This window comes from Haliotis rufescens, unplaced genomic scaffold (assembly GCF_023055435.1).
Source record: "Haliotis rufescens isolate VD_foot unplaced genomic scaffold, xgHalRufe1.0.p SCAF_26, whole genome shotgun sequence".
Classification (NCBI taxonomy): Eukaryota; Metazoa; Mollusca; class Gastropoda; order Lepetellida; family Haliotidae; genus Haliotis; species Haliotis rufescens.
In genome coordinates, this window is record NW_025963957.1 from 5,887,198 (window position 1) to 5,909,680 (window position 22,483).

The 22,483-nt window shown below is 42.3% G+C and overlaps 1 protein-coding gene across 1 annotated transcript in view; it reads left to right on the forward strand.

The window, feature by feature from the left end:
- The window catches only part of LOC124147332 (protocadherin Fat 1-like), a 159,776-nt gene that overhangs the window by 17,979 nt on the left and 119,314 nt on the right, over window positions 1-22,483 (forward strand). The window contains exons 15-28 of the mRNA XM_048402375.1: window positions 185-358; window positions 2,380-2,632; window positions 3,721-3,984; window positions 5,107-5,354; window positions 6,716-6,889; window positions 8,725-8,977; window positions 12,446-12,733; window positions 13,479-13,735; window positions 14,485-14,652; window positions 16,732-16,975; window positions 18,898-19,185; window positions 19,808-20,061; window positions 20,953-21,120; window positions 21,902-22,145. Coding sequence (XP_048258332.1) covers window positions 185-358; window positions 2,380-2,632; window positions 3,721-3,984; window positions 5,107-5,354; window positions 6,716-6,889; window positions 8,725-8,977; window positions 12,446-12,733; window positions 13,479-13,735; window positions 14,485-14,652; window positions 16,732-16,975; window positions 18,898-19,185; window positions 19,808-20,061; window positions 20,953-21,120; window positions 21,902-22,145 — 3,277 coding nt within the window. The remainder of the gene's footprint in view (window positions 1-184; window positions 359-2,379; window positions 2,633-3,720; window positions 3,985-5,106; window positions 5,355-6,715; window positions 6,890-8,724; window positions 8,978-12,445; window positions 12,734-13,478; window positions 13,736-14,484; window positions 14,653-16,731; window positions 16,976-18,897; window positions 19,186-19,807; window positions 20,062-20,952; window positions 21,121-21,901; window positions 22,146-22,483) is intronic.

A 22,483-nucleotide genomic window follows, 5' to 3' on the forward strand; every position in this document is an offset into this window, starting at 1 on the left:
TTTGACGCTACCCGCACCATCTTATCACGCTAACATAACTACAGTCACGGGCAGGGATCTTCCAACAAGCCCATCCCTTCAACGTTAAATGTTGTGCCTGAAAACCTGGATCACGCCATCCCAATGTTTGGCCCGGTTAGTACCCGAAACCTACATTTAATAGAGGCGACACAATCTCTGACAGGAAGACGAGCTGTTGGCTGAGGACGCTGACAAGGACGTCGGTAACCGCAACATCACCTACAGCCTACGCGGTGTTGGGACTGACGTCTTTATGATTGACAAGAGAACTGGGCGTGTGTATATCAGACAGACTCGTCTTGTTGATTGCGAAGTGAAGTGCGATTACAAACTGAAGGTGAGGCTTGCGTGGAAATTTCGTGTTTCAAATGTCAAGGACGGCAATTGCCAAATTTAACTGCCAAATGAAAGTACACACTATTGGAAGTAACAGTAGAAAATTTGCAATTATGTTCATCTAATCATCGTCGTCGTCATCATCATCATCATCATCATTGCTGTTGTAGTTGTAAATTAGTAATTATATTCATCTAATTATTATCACCATCATCGTCGTCGTTGTTGTTACAATCTGTAATCCACCTTGGGTACATTTTGTTCTGGGTACGGGGGGGGTCTAGCAGTCTAAGGCGTTACATCTGTCAGTTGTCTCCCGTTGGTGCTTTGATCAATTCGTAGGTTCGAATCCCAGATGCATCCAGATAGGTGCCCGTGGTTTGTCAGCATCCATTCCGTTATTTTAACACACGTGGTGAATGAGGTTGTTTGTATGTTGTTTAACGTCGCAATCAGCAATATTCCAGCTGTATGACGGCTGTCTGAAAATATCTATTCTGGACCGGACAATCCGGTGATGGACGTCATGAGCATCCTAGGATACAATGATGTGAAATCAACCAAGTCACAGAGTCTAACCACCAGATCCATTTAGTCGCCTTTTGCGACTGGCATGAGTTGCTGGGGACCTATATACTATATACTCCGAGCCGACCAGGTCTACTGTTAACCTCTGGGGCGGTCGGGTAGGCTAGTGGTTGAAGCGTTCGCTCGTCACGCCGAAGACCCGAGTTCGATTCCCGACATGGGTACAATGTGTGAAGCCCATTTCTGGTGTCCCCCGCCGTGATATTGCTGGAATATTGCTAAAAGCGGCGTAAAACCATACTCACTCACTGTTATCCCCTAAATGCCGAGCGCCAGGCAGAGTAACAAAAAGCACGTCTTTTGGTGTGACGAGACCGGATCGAGTCACAGACATTCTGCTCTCCGGGCAGACACTCTATCCACTAGACCACGGAGGCGGTTTTGAATTAAGTAATATATGTTGAGAGTTGTTTCATTGCCAATAATCAACTACTATGATATAAGTTTGTCTTTTTGAATTTACAAACAACAATATTACGCACGTGTAGTTCGCCACAGTGGCCCTGTCGTCTTAGGCCCTTCAGCTCGCTATGCAGTGTTGCGTTCGTGGGAGTCAAATTATCATGGGTTCGAATTCCAGTTCTCCCTGATTATGTTTTGAGGTTTGTCAGCACCATACCTGTAATCATGGATTTCAACTAAGTGGTGGGTCACGGGTGGCCCAGTCGTCTAAGGCGCCGCGATTCGCTGTGCAGAGTTGCGTCCCTTGGGCACGCCAGAAACCCACGATTGTAGGTTCGAATCCCGGTTTGCCCCGATTATGTTTCTAGGTTTGCCAACACCATACCCGTGCTCGTGGTTTTCACCGAAGTGGTAAACGTCTGAGACCTGCATCATTTCAGGCTTTCCTCCCACATTAAGCTGACACGCCGTGATATAACTGTAATATTGTTAAAAGCGGCGTTTAACCCAACTCACTCACTCAACTACGTGGTAAACGTGTTTGACTTAATAAGGCCACGTGGGGCTTATTACAACATGAAGCTGACACGCTGTGATGTAACTGACATACTGTTCAAAGCGGCGTTGACTAAACTCACTCACTAATAAACATATTGCGTACAATTAAGCAGACAATGCCAACCCGTCCATCCCTTGCCTTAGGAAACTATCACTACAGTCAGGCACATGATGAGTGAGTGAGTGAGTTTGTGTAACTGAATTCCAGTCACATCACGACGTGTCGGCTTGATGTAAGAGAAAAGCCTGAAGTGATGCAGGTATCAGACGTTTACCACTTTGGTGAAACCCACGAGCACGGGTATGATGCTGACAAACCTAGAAATATAAGGAAAGTGAACCGGGATTCGAACCCAACTTAGGCGACTGGGCCACCCTTGCCCCCGTCATAATTATGAACACATTCTTCGTGAGAAGATGATCAGGGCTGTATCATTTGATCAACATCTTTACACACAATCTATCGGTGAACAGGTCGTAGCTAGAGATCGCGGTGGAGATGGTTTGGAGGGAACGGCTGATCTGGTCATCAAGATCAAAGACATTAATGACAACAAGCCCACCTTGACGAAGAACTACACGTTCCGCGCCTCACCGCGGGCCAAGGTCGGTTCCGTGATCGGGGACATCGACGCAGTGGACGTAGACGTGGACGCCCGCAACAGGCGCGTCATGTACGTGCTCAAAGACGGCGGGTACGGCAAGTTCAGCATCGACTTCGATTCAGGTATGACATTCATTTTGGCTGTGACAGTCGGCAGACGGGCTAAATCTTTCCTTTCAAGCAACGTGTTACCGTGTGATAGGTATATATGGCCTCATGGGTATTGGTTTGCGTAATGTGAAGTTTCAATACGTGTATGAAGAATATCTCTTGGAGACATAGCACCAAGTTGTTGACTGGTAACTGCATCTGTTTTCGAGAAGTCAAGTGGAGAATTTGAGTCAGTGAGGGGTGAGGGAAATTGGGGAAATTGAGAAACGAGCTGTGATGAATTAACTGTATATGAAGGGCATGTCACCAAATAAACTACACGAAGTGCACATGAAACTACACGAAGTGCACATGAAACTACATGAAGTCCACTCGTGGATGACTGCAGATTACTTCCCCTTGCCAATCCTCGCCCGTTCTAGCATTCTCTGACTTTAATCTTATCCCTCAACTCAAACAACGCGTGGTGGAAGGTCATCTTCGGAGGCAAGGAAGTTAACTGACTGTAAAAGTCCAGTTTCCATATATATCAGTCTTTACTCTTGGTCCCCAAAAGGGCCTCGACGGCGGCAATCACCTCGCCCTTACTGGTAAAACTTTCACCCATCTTTCCGAGGCAAGGGAGTTAACTGCTGACTCGGGAAGAAAGATGTGTGAAGGTTTTATCAATATATAGGGCATCGCTGGACCAATGTACTGAGGTCAAGGGTGGTTATACTGAAAATAATGCGTGAATAATTTTGATTCTGAACCATTTTCTATGTGATGCCATGAACATTTTCCAGATGGCATGACATATGAAAGAATCGGGTGCTTTTTAATTCTTTTGAGTTGTATTAAATAATCAACTCACGATTCGAAATCACTGATTATATTTCATAATTTAGTCTCTGTACTTGAAATTTAATCAATTTGACAAATGAGTCGTAGTGTTCCCGCCGCTGGGTATTCTCTGAAATACCGATGTCAGACTTGACATGATATATGAAATTACAGAAATTCCCAATTATCCTTTAACAATGCCAGCATATAAAAATAATCCACAACATACACACCCTTGCATGGATCATGTCCCCTCTCCATTCTACTCCCCACCCCAGGCCGGCTGATCCTGGTCGACTCCCTGACCCGCGAGCCTCAGATGGAGACGTACAACCTGGCGGTGGAGGTGATGGACACCGGGGAGCCACGCCTTAGCACCATGGGGGTGGTCAGGGTGCAGGTGCCCGTCAACAGGAAGCCTACACTAGGGGTGGCACAGAAGGTGGTGGTCAGCGAGGACGCGCGTGTGGGGGTGAGGATCGGCCGGGTCAACGTAACCGACTCTGATTCCCTGACATACAGACTGGATCAGACTGATTCAGGTATGGCGTTTGTTGTGATCATTACGTCCATGATAAAATTATGAATCAGATATATTTTTTTTATCTCATTAAGATTCAAGATAGTTTTTTTTACTGAGTGAAGATTTAATCTGGAACATATTCTTTATTTGGTTCAATGTTCGTTAACTGGTATACTCAGATATTAGATGTTTTGTGAAAGACACTGTCAATCTAAGTACATATACAGATGACCGGGAACAGACTGATAACTGATAACAAACCATCTACACGGATTGAGGCTTCTGGTTATGAACGTTTGCCGCTGATTAGCACTGTGCCCTATATGTGTTAAAACAACAGGAAGCGAAGTTTGTGAAATATTGATTCTCCCACTGAATTACTTACTAACTTAAAACTGACGTATTGCAAAATTCTCATTGTTTGAATGTCACGTATGCAGATCTTTCAGGACTGGATGATTTCTTATAGCACAAACCTGTTTTCTTATTGTAAACTGCCGGGAATATGAAAGTATACACTTAAATTGGATTTGACCAAAACATTGCCAACGATAATAAAACGTTATTAGATTGAAAACAGTCGCCGAAACACTGCAACCTTAAGTTCCCCCAAAACAACTCACAGTCTGTGGTCCCCGTATCAAATGCATCACAGCAGAAGTTATTGTGCGTGTCATATTTAGCCACCGTCATACATGAGTATATACTTTCTTTTGCCCTGCAGTTTATTAAAAAACGTTGTCGAAATATTTTATTTCATTAGGGGAATATTTGAATACAGTCTCTCTTTGTTCAATAATGACTTTAATAGTTACACATTATTATACTGCGGTCGCCACTCTAATGACCTTCACGTGGTGTACGTGTGTTTGTTTGTTGTTAAACGCGACATTCAGTAATATGACGGCAGTCGGTAAATAATCGAGTCTGGACCAGACAAGCCAGTGATTGAAATCATGAGCAACGATCCACGCAATTGGGATATGATGACATGCATCAACAAAGTCAGCGAGCCTGACCACCCGATCCCGTTAGTCGCCTTTTACAGCAAGCATGGATTGCTGAAGACCTAGCGGGTTATAATATGGTGCACGTAAACGATACTCAAATAAAAGAACTACATGTCCATTTGTTGCTATAGTTCCATTCCGGGTGAGCTCTGACGGCACTATCAGCACTACCAGAAAACTGGATAGGGAGGATAGTGAGGCGTACACACTGAAGATAGTCGTCACAGATAGGGGCTACCCGATCAACACCGTCACCGCCACCGTCGACGTTGTTGTACAGGACGTCAATGACAACGCCCCAGTGTTCACGTTTACCAGATACTCAGGAGAGATTGTGGAAGATGACGCCAGCCCCAAGAGGAATCAAATTGTAAAAATGGTAAGAATGTTTTAAAGTGTAAAGATAAAATCGATTTTATTGATGGACATGTACGTGTATACCTTGGCATATTAAAAAACGATTTGAAAAATATACGATCAGTATAAAATCTCAGATTATTGCGTGAAAATACGCGGTTTTAAGATGAATTTCTTTTTTAAAATTCATCTGTGACGTCATTACACATAACGCCAAAAGGCAATGTCGACAACATGTAGCTGGAATATTGCTGAGTGCGGCGATACAGAAGCAAAACAAAGTCATATAGATGATTTTAGCTCTCATAATAATTCATGTGGATACATTGAAGCTACAACATAGAATATATTTTAGCCAAACACTAATTCTTAATTTTATGCAGGATATATGTAGGCACTGACACATCTGAATTTGATGAGTAGCAGCTACTCAAATTATGTTTATTTTATTTTATCTTTTTTCTTCATTTCTTTGACATACTTTAGAGTTCAGGTGAGGTGAAATGGGGTTTAACGTCGCGTCCAAGATTATTGCACTTATATGGAGACGTGAATGCATCTGTGTGTGTGGCTGATGTACTCGTCCGGACTGATGCCGATTTATAGTGCTAGCCCGCAGATAGGCCATGCCGCAGTTTAAAATGAATACTCCACTCAGACACAGTATACTGACTCCAAGACGACTAGTTCTTGTTTTATCAATGCTGAGTGACAGCCAGGGTAACAACAAATACCATATTTTAACGTCTTTTGGTATGATGCGGCCGGGGATCGAACCCCGGACCTTCTGCTCTCCGGGCGGTCGCTCTATAGCTACCACTAGACCACGGAGGCGGTCACACATACAGTAAACTACTTTAGAGCGAGTGAGTGCGTGAGTATGGTTTTATGCCGCTTTTAGCAATATTCCAGCAATATCACGGCGGGGAACACAAGAAATGGGCTTCACACATTGTACCCATATCGGGAATCGAACCCAGGTCTTCGGCGTGACGAGCGAACGCTTTAACCACTAGGCTACCCGACCGCCCCCATACTTTAGGAGTTGGAAGAACATGAAGACACGGAACCTTTCATGGATAACAACGTATATGCTATTTGTAGCGAGGTTTCTGGGCTACTTCTTAAAGTCGATTCATTAACCTGATGAAGGGTCGAGAGTGAGTGAGTGAGTACGTGTTACGCCGCTTTTAGCAATATTCCAGCAATATCACGGCGGGGGAACCAAAATAGGCTTCACACATTGTACCCATAAAACATGTTATGTCTTAACCCTCCTCAACATGTCAATGTTTCCGTTTTTATTGCTTTAATGACTTGGTTTTTTTTCTTGTTACAAACTGGAACTACCAAATGACTAAAAAACCTTCGAATCGTTGTTAGTCAGGGGAGATAACTGTGACGGACGGCGACGGGACCGAGGAGAACCGAGGTGTTGTCCTGTCACTGCGGGGTGAGGGGAGCGACAAGTTCACCATCGACTCGGACACCGGGATAGTGAAGGTCAAGGTCCCAGGGTCCATAGACTGTGAAGTCAAATGTTTCTACGCGTTTAAGGTAAATCATCTTGGTATTGTGTTGTAATATAGGGCTACACAAATGGTATCACAGGTGTCTGGCCGTCTTTGTACATACACTACCGTGCCATACGTTAAGGGACAGAGTCTTAATGATCAATACAATCCCATCCCTTCTTTTATGGGCACTTGTGTCTGATCATTACATACCGGCATTACTCGACAGAGAATCCATCAGGTGGAACGCTATGGTACCGTTAGGTCTCGTGGTGCCACGGGACAATATGGTCCGAGGACGTGTCCTTTTTGTTGAATACAATTTGGTTACAAAATTTGAAGAAGTAAGAATTACGTTGTAACACTTTTAATACAATGTATTCGTTTTTGCAAACGCAACGTTTTCACAGTGCAGTAAGGAGATGAATCACACCTTGCACTGTGCTCTTGGCTAGATCTAGCAGTTGATTTATTTACCTTTCTATGATATGTTTTTTTTGCTGGAGATAGTATATTCCATCATAATATTCCGAACCATCATAAAATCAGTGGCAGTAATCGTCAGAAACGCAGCAGACGACAACAAAACATGTTGCACGCGATACTTGATGTCATCAATCTGTTTGCATCACATTTCATGGGTCAAAAGTTAGACATGCTAAACCAAATGTGATGGTCTTGCTGTTGCCAAACTTGCAAAGTCTCAAGGCGCCGCGATTCGATGTGCAGAGTTGCGTCCCTTGGGCACGCCAGAAACCTATGATTGTGGGTTTGAATCCCGGTTCGCCCTGATTATGTTTCTAGGTTTGTCACCACCATACCCGTTCTCGAGGGCTTCACTGACGTGGTAAATGTCTGTGGCCCGCATCACTTTGGGCTTTCCTTCGACAAGGGCAAGAGAGTTAACAACTATAAAAGCGGCGTTTCCACACTTGCTGAACTAGGCTTGTATTATGGAGTTAGATTTTGGCTGGACTAACGAGTCTATGCATAGTCCAATCAAATTTGTGCAATGAAATCAAAATCTTGTTCTTAAACTGGCATGCAGATTTCGGTCAATTGCAGGATTTGCAAAGTATGTGCACCGCCAACTCGTTGTCAACAGATATTTTCCAAATCTTTTCATGTTTTTAATCAAGGTGCTCACGTGGTTTGATGCACTTCGCGATGTAAGACCCGTTTTGTCAACAAAATAGATCCTGCTTATCGATCTTGACTGGGCGCCGCCATTTTGTTTGAAGCAGATGCAAGTGATACGAGAATTGGAATCTGATTGGTCCTTAGGAGAGGCAGAGAAGGGACATAACTTGACGTAATAGGCACTGGTGGCGCTACAAAGGAATTGCAGGCTAATTCAGCATGCCATTGTATCCCAATTGCATGGATCGATGCTCATGATGTCAATCACTGGATTGCCTGGTCAAGACTCAATTATGTACAGACCGCCGTCATATAGCTTTAATATTGCTGAGTGAGGCGTTACACAACAAACAAACAAACAGTGTGAAGATCTGACGACATCTCCACGGGAGGTCACATCAGGCGAACCCTGAGAGAACTTTGTCATAAACAACAATCAAATTATTATCATGATTATTAGAGATTGAACGACAGTGCATAAACATTGAAAATTATACTTTTTTTATATTCCTTCTACTTCTGTAAAGAGATCTGTAATATCAGAGACCATATAATAGTCTCTGGTATAATATTATATGGTCTCTGGTAATATACACAAGAAAAGAGAGACTGTCACATCTTAATAGAAGGTGTGTATAAGGTTTACTTACAGATTGGTCAGGATGTTGGATGGGGAGGTACTTATATTTAGTGTATCAGGCCTCTTAAAACAACAAATATGGTACGTCAATGTTTCAGCTTCACGCACAAGACCAGAAGGGCCGGGGTCTGAGTGGCAAGGCTGACATCCTCATCAGTGTGCAGGACCTCAACGACAACTCCCCGACCTTCCAGCCTAATCTGACCTTCACCTTGAACTCTCTCACAAAGGTCGGTGCCCAGATTGGCAGTGTCAAGGCCACAGATAGGGACAAGAAGGGCCCCAATAATGTCGTCCTCCATGTTCTTACTGAAGGAGGAGATGGCAAGTTTGAGGTTGACCCGTATACAGGTAAGTTTGCAACATTTCATGCTCTTGGTTTAAGATGTTTTGTAGAGGTTCACAACCAAGAATGAGGTCTTGGTGGGAGTAGTAAGACCTTGGTTGAGATAGTTTTTTGTTTGTTTGTTTGTTGTTTAAAGACAATCCAGTGATTGAAATCATGAGCATCGATCTACGCAATTGGGATACGATGACATGCATCAACCAAGTCAGCGAGCCTGACAACCCGATCCCGTTAGTCGCCATTTACGATAAGCATAGTCACCTATTATGGCAAGCATGGGTTGCTGAAGACCTATTCTACCCAGGATCTTCACGGCTGGGAGAGATGGGTCAAAAAGTAAGATTGAGGGCCAATAGGGAGAATTGGAATGCATGTGTTAATTTTTTAACCATACCCCAAGGTCTTATGACTTCCACCAAGATCTCATGGTCGTGAACCAGCTTATGAACCAACAAGTTCTTAGATTTATACAACATTAATCAAATATGTCTGCATACCCCTGGGTTCATCTAACGCTCATAATTATGCACTGCACATGCACTAACTGGTGGTTGATGTACACTGTCAGTGGGAAAACACTGGTTACAATACTAAACAGGATATGTGGTTGCAGGTTCGATTCACATCATGCAATTTCTATGTGAAAAAAATCATGACTTTTAACGAGGCAATAATCAACTTTTGAAACAATTTAGTTGATACATACCAAAAATAAAACCTCACAGCTGGTCTTGTTTATGATTCAAAGTAAAACCTTAGGTCTTACATGAAAGAAATAAACCTCAAAGATCTTACTTGGAAGTAAAACCTCCCTATCTATATTCATATCTTGGTCCTGGCTTTCACTTGATTAGTACCCATGAAGATCCGGATAGAGAAGGTCTTCAGCAACCAATGCTTGCCGTAAAAGGTGACTGTGCTTGTCGTAAGCGGCAACTAATGGGATCGGGTGATCAGGCTAGCTGACTTGGTTGATGCATGTCATCTAATGCCGCCAATGATGTCAATCACTGGATTGTCTGGTCTGGACTCGATTATTTACAGACTGCCGTCATATAGCTTTATTATTGCCGAGTGCGGCGTTAAACAACAAACAAACACTGGATTGAATCAATGGGATGACGTCACTAGAAGTTAAATAGAGAAGGTCCAAGCACACCACACTTGTAAGAGGGGACAGATGAGGGTCAGGTTGTTCAAGGTCTATGAATGGCCTGGCTCAGAGTGTACTCACCACTTAGGGACTCGGGGGACTGACGGGATCGGGTTGTCAGGCTTGCTGCCAGACTTGATTATTTACAGACAGCCATCATAGAGCTGGAATATTGCTGGCGGTGTTAAACAACAAACAAACAAGCTTAGGGACTCCAGTACAGGGAGTTTTCTTAGGTTTCATGTTAAGTGCCCCTGGCAGGCAAATTGGGAAAATTCTTCAGTTTGCTCAAATATTTTTACAGTTCTTAATTTCAGATGTATTTTATCATGTTTAACATAGCATTCAATGCCATAATGTCATTAAGGCATCATCCTCTTTATCATCAGTGAACTACTGGTATCAGTGAAATCCAAGTCACTGCTTCAAAGATATAACATTAAGTTTTTAATTACAATGTAGGAATATTTGTGGAACTTTGGGGCCATATATCGGCTTCTAGACCAGGGTGCCGTTGTACAAAACAAGCTTAGCATACGACGACTGACATAAGTCTATGTTAAGGTATAGGAGTTACGATCACCTCAGAGCTAAGATTGCTTTGTACAATGGCACCCTGGTCTAGATAAGTCAGTGCCAGTAAGAACAGGCCCCGGTACTGTACTGTAGGTATCATGAAATATGTTTGGATATTATACGTACCAAATTTGATATTAGATTAAAATGAATTTGGAATTTTTAACAAGATATCTAAATGTTTTGATTTTGTGAAAAATTGAATGAATTTGTGATATCTAATTGTATTTTTTACTTAAAACAAATTTAAAAAGTGATGTCAGCAAAACATTTATGTTTATGATTATTATATCAATTATTCATTTTGTAATATCTAAAATATTCTTGTATTAAAATGCCAATGGCATATTTCCTAATGCAAGGTTCCCACAGGGAACACTTAGAAATGGTTGTGTAATACCTCGCAAAAATGTTAAAATTAGAATCAAGTGATGTATTAATGCAGAGCTAAGCGTGACAAACACATGGGAAACACTGGAACATGGTAGGGCTAGGACAGGTAACTCGGGCACTCGGGTCAGAGAGGTACTGAGAGGGACCCGGGTACCAACACCCGGACCCTGTGGTTAGTCACGTGATATATTGCTTAATGAAAGAAATTATCTGGAACTGTTTGGTTACACGACAAGTCACAAATGTTCGCATTTCTTTCTGACTATGCACCCATTCCTTCTGACTTTTATGTTTGAATATAGATAAAACTTCAGTCAACTTCCGTGTATGCATGACCAGATCGTTTTATACGTGTATCTAAGTACATTCTGTCTTGGGCTACGGTCAAACTATTCCCAATCAGACAATTTGTACCTATCTCTTGAGGCCTACAGCGAGTACACGATTAGGTTCGGGTAATAAGGGTCTGGGTACCCGGGTGGAAAATTTGGACTTGTCCCAGCCCTTGAACGTGGTCAATGAACAATGTGATAATAAACCAGACGATTTAAAAATAGAAACCTTTGTGTAAAAACTCTATTGCTCAAAAATCTGGAGCTCTGAATAACATATTATTATATTCTTCTTTTGTGTTTATACCCATAGGGGAATTCAAGTAAATACATGAATATAGGTCGTCTCAAGTTTTCCGCCTCCTTACCTTCGTCAGACACACTCTTTGGTACTTCATTACTCGAGATGCTTGTTCATGACCATGGGTCCGGGTAGTCCTGTGGATGTCCGTGTTGTTTTCAGGACCCGCCTGTCCCAAATACACTGGGAACACAGGATGAAACAATCTGTACATTTATTCAACGTATATATAAGTCTGCTGTGACACAACTGAGTATAGCACACACAGAGAGATACGATCCGTTCAGCCCTCCGTAACACGCCATACATCTCAACCATTACGCCAAAATTAATCCCCCACCCTACGTCACACCATTACATCAGTATCTCTAAGAATTTCTATACAAACACAACAAAGAATGTAACGAATGCAAGGACACAAACAAAACGTGAGCGTTCAACGAAACCGGAAGCTCTATTGTGTGGAACATGAAGGGTGATAACTCCGTCATGGGATAACATAAAAGCCACTGAAAAAAATGGTCAGAATATAACTTTACACTTGACCTCATTTCGGCAGCTTGTTTTAGATAGGTGCATCACTGTTACTCTCGGAGGAATAAAGTTTATATAAACCTGTGAAGTACTGGCAATGTTGGGAATCAAACCCAGAGTCTAAGCCATAACAAAGGAAGCACTAACCACAGTTCTACAACAAAGGTTTCCTCTGTGTTTTCAGGAAGCATCAAGCTTCAGATGCCACTCCTGGATGAACCACGGAGAGAGAAGTACCTCCTTCACGTCAGTGCATTTGACTTCGGGAACCCCTCCTTGTCCGCCGACACCACAGTGGCCATCAATGTCCCCCTCAACTTTGAGCCTAGGGTAGCCCCAAAGACAACATTCTCTGTTGAGGAAAATATCCCTGTTGGGTCAAACATTGGTCAAGTTGCAGCCACCGACAAGAACGTTGAACGGGGAGAAGATGACCACTTGAGATACTTCATTGATGAAGAGACTTTGGCAGGTCAAAACTAGAATTGAATCCTTCGGCTAACTAGTTTGATTTATTTATGTGAAAGTTATTTATGAGTTATGGGTAGTTTAATAAATTATTTGCATATCACACTCCTTTCAGTCAAATAACTGTCAGTATAAGCTATTTGCTTCATATAATATTGAGGTAGCATATGCGCTGCTTGCTGTTTCGGGTTATGATTATTTTAATCCAAAATTGACGTATTCATTCAAAAAACACCTTCATCCGCAGACTGAACATATATGATGCACCAGTATGTCAATGTTGCACCAAGTTCTTGCAAAATTGAGGCATTAACTGGTTCGACCCATGAAATCCGGGGTAGAATAGGTCTTCAGCAACCCATTCTTGCTGTAAAAAGGCGACTATGCTTGTCGTAAGAGGCGACTAACGGGATCGGGTGGTCAGACTCGCTTCTTGGTTAAGGCATGTCATTTAATCCAAATTGCGTTTATCGATGCTCATGATGTCAATCACTGGATTGTCTGGTCCAGATTCGATTATTTACAGACCACTGTCATATAGCTGGAATATTGCTGAGTGAGGCGTTAGGCAACAAATAAACAAACAAACAAACATTAACTTTTTCAGAATTAGTACCCTCAGATGCTACTAGTCAATGAGGATAACCCTTATTGGAGTTTTACTGGTCCTCGGCACAATCTAGTAGTCGCAGGCTAGCGGACTAGCAGGAATTTGGAAGACTAATCAGTACCTGACTTTCTCCCAACAGGTGCTGGTTTTCCGTTCAGCATAGATATTGACACCGGCATGATATCCACTAGAGCAGCTCTGGACAAGGAAACGGCCGATGGGTTCACTTTCCTTGTGTATGTGGTCGACTCCCTAGTTCCGGTGTACACATCCTCGAGTTCCGTGCACGTGGAGGTGCGGGACCAGAACGACAGTCCCCCCGAGTTCACCTCCCCCGAGTATGTGATGAAGGTCCTGGAAGATGATGCTGGGCACGTACAACAAACGCTGCAGATTGTAAGTTAGTGTAAACATTGTTACGCATGGCGTCTGAGCTGAGTGTCGCCTCAAGTCGCACGGTATGTTACAGACTGACGATATCACTGGTATCATGACTCCCCACAACAAGTGCTTGGAAATGATGAAATCTCTGAAATGCACTACTGGCTTGCGACCACTTTTCGACACATTTTTGTGTTATTTATGAAATATTCTGTGCAAAAAGTTGACTGTACCAATAACTTTGATTTTTTTAAACTGTGAGCAAATTCGCTTATTTCTGTCTGTGGAAAAAGTTGAGTAAATTCCTTCGTAACGCGACGAGAGGGAATCAAACCAGTGGAAATAGAACTTCCCATTGACGAACTGTACTGGTTAACGCCTTGTTTAGACAACATGCACACAGCTTCAGTTAAATGAATTACATTATTTTATCCATCAATATTAATAGCAACTGTTTTTTATCAATTTGTCGTCGACCAACTGACGTAAACCAATATTCCCAAAATTTGATCTGCACATGCTTACCCATAACACTATATCTGTACTATGGATATTCGCGATATGTACAGGTATTGCATTTTGGGAAAAAAAGTTAAATTAGAATTGGTGTAAAAATACCCAATAGAATTGACCCAAGGGAGTAAAAATATATTGACTACCCAAAGACAACTATTAATACGCAGTGTGAATGATGACCTGTGAATATATAGTAAATGACTCCAAATGTTATCTGATACCCTGCTGACCTGTTTGTACTTTTACAGTCTCCGTCAGTTGGCGTTACCGACATAGACACCGCCCTTGCAGACATACAGTTCAGCTTGATGGGGAATGGCAGTGACCTGTTTGTCATCGACCCGGACACAGGTCACATCGACCTGAAACACAGTGGCACCATGGACAGCGAGACACAGCAGCAGTATAACCTAACTGTAAGGAAACATGGAATTATGTCCCCTTTGGAGATTCTGGGTTGCACTAAGTCCAATTGCAACCTAGGCTGGACATAAGAAGCAAATTAATGGATCGGTTTGTCAGGCTTGGTCACTTGGTCACTTGGTCATTGTACCCACAAAGTGGTTTGTTGCTCATAATATCAGTCACTGGTTTGTCTGGTCCAGGCTCAATTATTTACAGACCATTGTCATACATAGATGGAATATTGCTGAGTTAGGCATTGGAACAAATGTCAAGACATGATGTCCGAGTGGTTTAAATTATGCATGAACGTCAAGCAGGCATGTCAGAAAGGACTGGTCTTTTTTTTATAGGGGCGGTGGGACTGCAACATATCGCAAATACATTTAATATTTTGTCATGGCCTCCCTCCCTATGATAAATGATCAGTCTCTAACTAATATTTAAATATATGATTTATTAAGGTACTCCCTAGATTCAAATTCTATTGTAGGTCTTGCTCAGGGATAACTTAAAACACTTTTATTTACTTCTAAAATACAGGGTTTGAAAATATTTTCATTGTTGGCAATAAGGACAGGTGTCATCAGAAAAATGATTGAGCCAACATGAATTTAGTGATTAACTAAACATCGGTTTCACATAAATTTCACACCTTTTAGTGGCAATAAATTTCATCAAATTCTCTGCTGTTATTATATTAAAGATAAGCCACACAAGGAAATTAATGTTGTTTTTTCTTTACAAGGCCATCTCGGTTTGTTATTACAAGTAATTCTGATTAACATTTAAGCTAAAAAAATATAATAGTCTTGGTTCTCAGGCACTGCCCGCATCATCATAAAGTCTGCCGCATGTTTTAATTTTATTTTTTTAAATCTTTAAATATTCCGCATGTCAAACACCAATCTCATTAAAATCAGACATTAGTTTTTGCTACCGCTAAACAAAGATCTGAAGACATCCCATTAGGGGTCACGTCAGAACGAACTTTCATCCGACCAATCAGAGCGTCGCTTACCAGATTATGAAAGTGACAGTCGGAATGTGATTTCTAATCATGCAACCCCGAAAACTTTAACATGGGGTAATCCGAACGATAGTTACCGGTTTAACGACTGAATCCTTACAATCTAGACCATCTACCCCGGTATTAGCCATTCCAGAATGTTTTTATTGTTCAGGTTTCAAATTTGTAATCGAGAATTTGTCAAAATATGTTTCGAAGCGTAGTCGCCAATTTGAAATTAGTGCCGTAAAGCACGAGAAAGCTGCCTTCTGATTGGTCATTCCATTGGTCAGTCAAAGTTCACGCAAGGTCGGTCTGACGTGACCCGTAATGGGATGTCCTCAGATCTTAGTTTAGCGATAGCGAGAAATAAGATCTGGTTTCAATGAGATTGGTCAAACACGAGCCCGGCAGTGAAATGCAACAATACTTAAGATCAACTTGATTTCGCCGAAAGTTTTGCTAACGAAATTTGGTTTAAAAAATCCCTGCCTGCCTGCACTATTTTTCAAAAACCATTATCTGAAAACCAATTCTTATATGTTTTTGGCCTTACTAATATTTGTCCAGTTGAGAACTATACTTATTGAAATACAGCTATAAAATGTTGTGATGTTTTAAGAAAGTGTCAAATATATAAAGATGCACATTCTTTCCACTTTGGATCACTGAAGTTCAGATTTTTTTAAAATCTTGGTTTACGAATCTACTGATTCCAAAACATTGAAATGTGAAAAAGTACCAAACACTGAAAAGCAGTGTGTGTTTTTACTCCAGGACCCATAAATAATTAAATAAAATGTGAGAAAACCCAACTCATGTACCTCCGCTATCAATATAGATAAGTTATTTATATTACTTAAATTAAACTGTTGATCTTTAGCCACAAACCAAAACAAATTACGATGAATCTCTATTCCTCCTGCCCTCACTATTTTCTTTTTTTTCCTAGTTTTTTCTTTTCATTTTTTCGACCTATCGACCTGAATATTTGGGCCCAAAATCCAAGTCAGGCCTAATGACACAAGTGTACCAGCTGCCCCTGTTATAGTCAATCATTAATATCACCTGTTCCCTGCTGCAGGTTGTGGCATCAGATGGAAGATTCTCCAGTGAAGCACCGTTAACAGTAATTGTAGAAGATGTCAACGATCACGCACCAGTATTCCAAGGGGAGATAACTCTGAATGTCAGCTCTCAGACACCTGTGGGGTCTGTGATTGGTCAAGTCAATGCCGCTGATGCTGATGTGACGGAGCAGAACAATGATGTGATGTATTACGTCATCAAAGGTGGACTGGATAAGTTTGCTGTTCATCCTGAATCAGGTACACTTTGCTCTTCTGCTTCTCCATGAGTGAGTGAGTGGGACTGAGTGAGTGAGTGAGTGATATGACAACATAACATGTCAGGACACTCCGCTTTTCTGCTTCTCGATGAGTGAGTGAGTGAGTGAGAGATGTAACACAACATAATGTAACATAGGTCAGGCAATGACTTTTGAAAATATAGTGCGAGTGGGCGTTGTTGTTTTTTTGGCTTGTTCAAACTAGTATGTAACCAAATAAACAGTTTTGTACCATCAATCTGGGAAAGGGCCTCCCAACATAAACAAGCATACAAACTCCTATTGCCGCCATGACCATAACACAAGATGTGCAGTAAGGCAGTGTCATGTAAAGGGAAGTAACTGTGCTATACTGGATCGCATTGTTTTTAAGTATTAGGATTTTTTGATTTTTTGAAAAATAGAAATGAAAACGAGACATGAGGCGGACTTAATGATGATGCGGATGGTGCCTGAGAACCAAATTATTATTTTATTTAGCCTAACCTGTCAGGGACCCCGAGAATGAGATCCACACATTGTACTTATGCAGTCTGTGACTCCTCTGAAGTTTGAATCTGATAAAAAATAGATTTTGTGCTACTATGATCAGCTGATACCAGCCCATCTATCAGGGTGTATACACACAGTTACTGAGAGTAACATCTACTGTTGATAACGCAAAGATACAAGTTTGGGTATACAGTTACTGAGAGTAACATCTACTGATGATAACGCAAAGATACAAGTTTGGGTATACAGTTACTGAGAGTAACATCTACTGATGATAACGCAAAGATACAAGTTTGGGCATACAGTTACTGAGAGTAACATCTACTGATGATAACGCAAAGATACAAGTTTGGGCATACAGTTACCGAGAGTAACATCTACTGATGATAACGCAGAGATACAAGTTTGGGTATACAGTTACTGAGAGTAACATCTACTGATGATAACGCAAAGATACAAGTTTGGGCATACAGTTACTGAGAGTAACATCTACTGATGATAACGCGAAGATACAAGTTTGGGTATACAGTTACTGAGAGTAACATCTACTGATGATAACGCGAAGATACAAGTTTGGGCTGGTAGACTCAAGGTTTTAGCACAGACTGTCTTGAGGGGAATCAAACCTGAATGTGACAAGGCAATGCTGTAGCCACTACCCTTCCCAATTGTCCTTGCCTACAGCTATTAGGGGTATGTATCATGGTCCAATGTTTTATAACATGAATCCTTTATGTAAGGCTTTAACTTCAGAACAAGGTTGAGCTTCACAGGAGTTCCAGTAGTTAGGAACAACAGATTATAGAATATAGATTATGTCCCTTTGTAGAGCCATGATCTTCTGATGATTTGCTGCAGTCCAAGATTTGCCCACACAGTGATCCTTGGTTTGTCAGCATTGTGTCACCTATGTAGCTTTGCTCTGATTTTGAGCAGATACATTATACAACTGATGTTGAAGCGGTATTAACAAAATTCACTCACTCAATCACTTGTATCTCAGTGAACTAGCACTATGAGACGGTCATTAGTTCTGACTAGTACAGGCACATGCATGGATATTGCTATATGAAGTCAATTATCTTGAATGCAATGTTACACGCCGTTTCACTTCATCTCACCTGGAATGTTGTTTATTCACTCACTCACTAACCTGTCTCCAATGCTTGCTGTAAAAGGCGACTATGCTTGTCGTAAGAGGCGACTAATGGGATAGGGTGGTCAGGCTCGTTGACTTGGTTGATGCATGTCATCGTATCCCAATTGCGTTGATTGATGCTCATGATATCAATCACTGGATTGTCTGGTCCAGATTCGATTATTTACAGACCTCTGTCATATAGCTTGAATATTGCTGAATGCAGCGTTAAACAACAAACAAACAAACAAACAAACTTGTCTCCCCGACAGGCGAGATCCAGGTTGTGTCATCCCTGATGGAGAACCCCCTCCAGGACTCCTACTCCCTGACAGTCCGAGCTGCGGACCTGGGACGACCCCAGAAGTACAGCGATACAACCGTCACCATCTACGTCCCCATCAACTACCAGCCACAGGTGCCCCCCGTCACGGAGCTACAGGTGGGGGAGGACCTCCCCCCGGGCAGCGTCGTGCACACGCTGCATGTACTGGACCCCAATGTGGATAGAGGAGACGGGGACAAGCTCAACTTCTTCATCAGTGAACACATGTCTCGAGGTATAGACAGCTATGAGAGAACATCAGTTGATGAATACTGATACAATTGGTAAATGATGTGGGCAGTGGGTTAAGATCAGTAGACAATGTGGATCTATCATCTCAGTTGGGAAGGAGTGTTCAATAATACATGTACTTATGAACAGCAGGACCTGTTGCCTTTACTCTTTTGCCAAACCTCTAGGACCCCAGAGGACATCTAAATTATGGTATGTAGGTGTTTTGTAAATTCTGCAGGCATTGGGGGAAATAGTTTAGGTATTTGGGGAAATATTGCAGGCATTTGGGGAAATATTGGAGACATTGGGGAAATATTGCAGGCACTGGGGGAAATATTTCAGGCATTTGGGGAAATATTGCAGGCATTTGGGGTAATATTGGAGACATTGGGGAAATATTGCAGGCATTTGGGGAAATACTTCAGTAACTAGGGAACATACTCCACCATGCAGCCCATTCTGGGCACCTTTCCACAACGTGATCTCAGCAACATGACTGTCTTACGTCCATGCATGACTAGTATGGGAGTTACGGTCATTGAGCCAAGATCGCTCTGTGGAACGGTACCCTGGTGTCCCCACTGTGACATTGCCTAAATATCTATGTGTTGTTATGCTTGCAGATATCCCCTTTGAGATCGACAGATACACAGGGGCTCTGAGGACCAAGGCTGTGCTGGATCGAGAAAGCACTGACAAGTACAGTTTCCTGGTTCATGTGACCGACAGCAAGCAGCCTGTGTACACGGCATCCACAACTGTACACCTCACCGTTACTGATGTCAACGACAACGTGCCCGTATTTGCAGCCAACAGCTATAATGCTAAAGTCATTGAGGATGATGCCACACCAGGCAAAGCACAGGTGGTGTATCTGGTATGTATTGACAGTTCTACGTGCGGCTGTGTTTATGTCATATCTTTTTAGCTTTGACTTTTTGCATGTCAAAAGCATGAGCAGGCTGTACGTCATCAGAGTATAATCATGAACATTCAAGGGATGTTTCAGTCCATCGTCCCGAGGCAAGGGAATTAACTGACTGTAAATGTCCAGCTTCCATCCTTGCCGAACTAGGCTGGAGTTTCTTGGCTTGATCGTTGTGCCACCAGTGGCTATTATGAGTTAGACCCCTTTCATTGACAGATTCCACCTCTCATATCACTTGCATTTGTTTTTAAAAAATGGCGGCACCCAGTCAAGACGATCTGATAGATAATCATCTATAGTGTAATACAACAGCTTTTACTTCGTGAAGCACATCAAATCACGTGAGCACCTTGATTAGACACATGGATGGATTTCGAAAATATCTGTTGACACCAAGTTGGCGGTACGCATGTTTTGCAAGTCCTACAATTGACTGAAATCTGCACAGCTGTTGACGAACCGGATGTCGATTTCAGTATGCGATTCTGATTGAACTATGCATAAACTTGTTAGTCCAGCCTAAAAATAACTCCATAATTCCAACCTAGTTCGGCAAGGGTGAATAGTGGAATTTTATAGTTAGTTAACTCCCTAAGATGGTTGTTGTCTAGAGCTGCACATCACAACAAAATGGGGAATCTTATGACTAAATGAGCTGTTGTTTTAAGGATCATAATAAATATACATCTACCAAAATGGTCATGAAAGAATACACAAATATGTGTTATTTCCAGTGTTACATGCTCACTGGATCACTGTATTAAGCACACTCCCCTCTACACGGCTGTGTTTTTAGGAAAAAAGTAATCCAATCTCACAGAATCCTTGCTCCTGCTTCAGAGGCCTCCACTGAAGGTGACAGATGAGGACAGTTCGAGTGACCAGTTTGTGTACAGGCTGCAGGGAACAGGGAGCGAGCTCTTCTCCATAGATGCCAGCAGTGGACAGATCACTCAGAGGGAGGCGGGGAGTCTGGATGGGGACAGCACCTCCCTCTATAATCTCACAGTCAGTAGACACACTTTGTTGTGTGATAACACTTGTATTGAAACGTCACAGTGTTTGACATAATTAAAACCCAACAAGACAGTCGGGCAGGTGACCCATAAATGTTGCATACCCATCTTCAAAGTTACCTGCCCGCATTCAGACATTATAAATATTAAACAATCGGGAAAGATTTGAGACTAATCACGTGCACAAGTGTTTGTGTGTGTTAATCATGACAGTTTTATGGTGCCAGCCCACTGAGATACCATTATGACCGTGAAGATCCGGGGTAGAATAGGTCTTCAGCAACCCATGCTTGCATTAAAAGGCAACTGTGCTTGTCGTAAGAGGTGACTAATGGGATTGGGTGGTCAGGCTTGCTCTCTTGGATAATTGTGGCATCATAACCCAATTGGGTTGATCGGTGCTCATGATGTCAATCACTGGATTGTCTGGTCCAGACTCGATTATTTACAGAGCGCCATCATATAGCTGGAATATTGCTGAGTGCGGTGTTAAACAACAAATAAACAAACAAACAGAGATACCATTACACTGTTTAACATGGATGCCCCAGCGTACTGACTCCAATTTGACCAATCCTTGTTTTTATCCTTGTGGACCCATTATTGCCTTGGGACCCCATGAGGACCACCTGTGATAACACGAGTGGGAGAAACTGATTGATATTTTACCAAGTCATTGACATATTAGTCGATGATCAAATCAATCACTAGAACTTTGTCAGTACTGGAAACCATATAGCTGTGTGGTATCGTCATTCCTTCCATTGTTACAGGTGTCTGTAGATGACGGTCGCTATGTCAGCAATGTCTCACTGTTGGTGTCTGTGGAGGATGTGAACGACCACGCCCCTGTGATGCTGGGGGGGAAGAGAGTGGAGGTTGACCCTCTGTCCCTCCCGGGGGATGTGGCAGCCGTGATGAAGGCAGAGGACTTGGACCAATCAGACAGGAACAAGAGAGTCTCGTACTACCTCATGGCTGGAGGCATGGACAGGTTCAGGATAGAGGAGAATACAGGTAATGATCATCTCCAGATGGGTGTGATTTGTGAAAAACATACCAAACTCTCTTTCAAGGAATCGGGACACCAGTTCGACATCTAATGTAAAAAGGTGACAAGAAAATTCAAATAGAACCTAAATCCAATAGAATTTTGAAAAACCATTGTATATTCTTGAACAATTGGACACAAATCCTGCCCTTGGAATCAGGTCTGAAAGGAGTGAGTGAGTTTGGTTTAACGCCGCTTTTAACAGTATTCCAGTTATATCCCGGCGAGTCAGCTTAATGTGGGAGGAAAGCCCGAAGTGATGCAGGTCACAGACATTTACCACTTCAGTGAAACCCATGAGCAC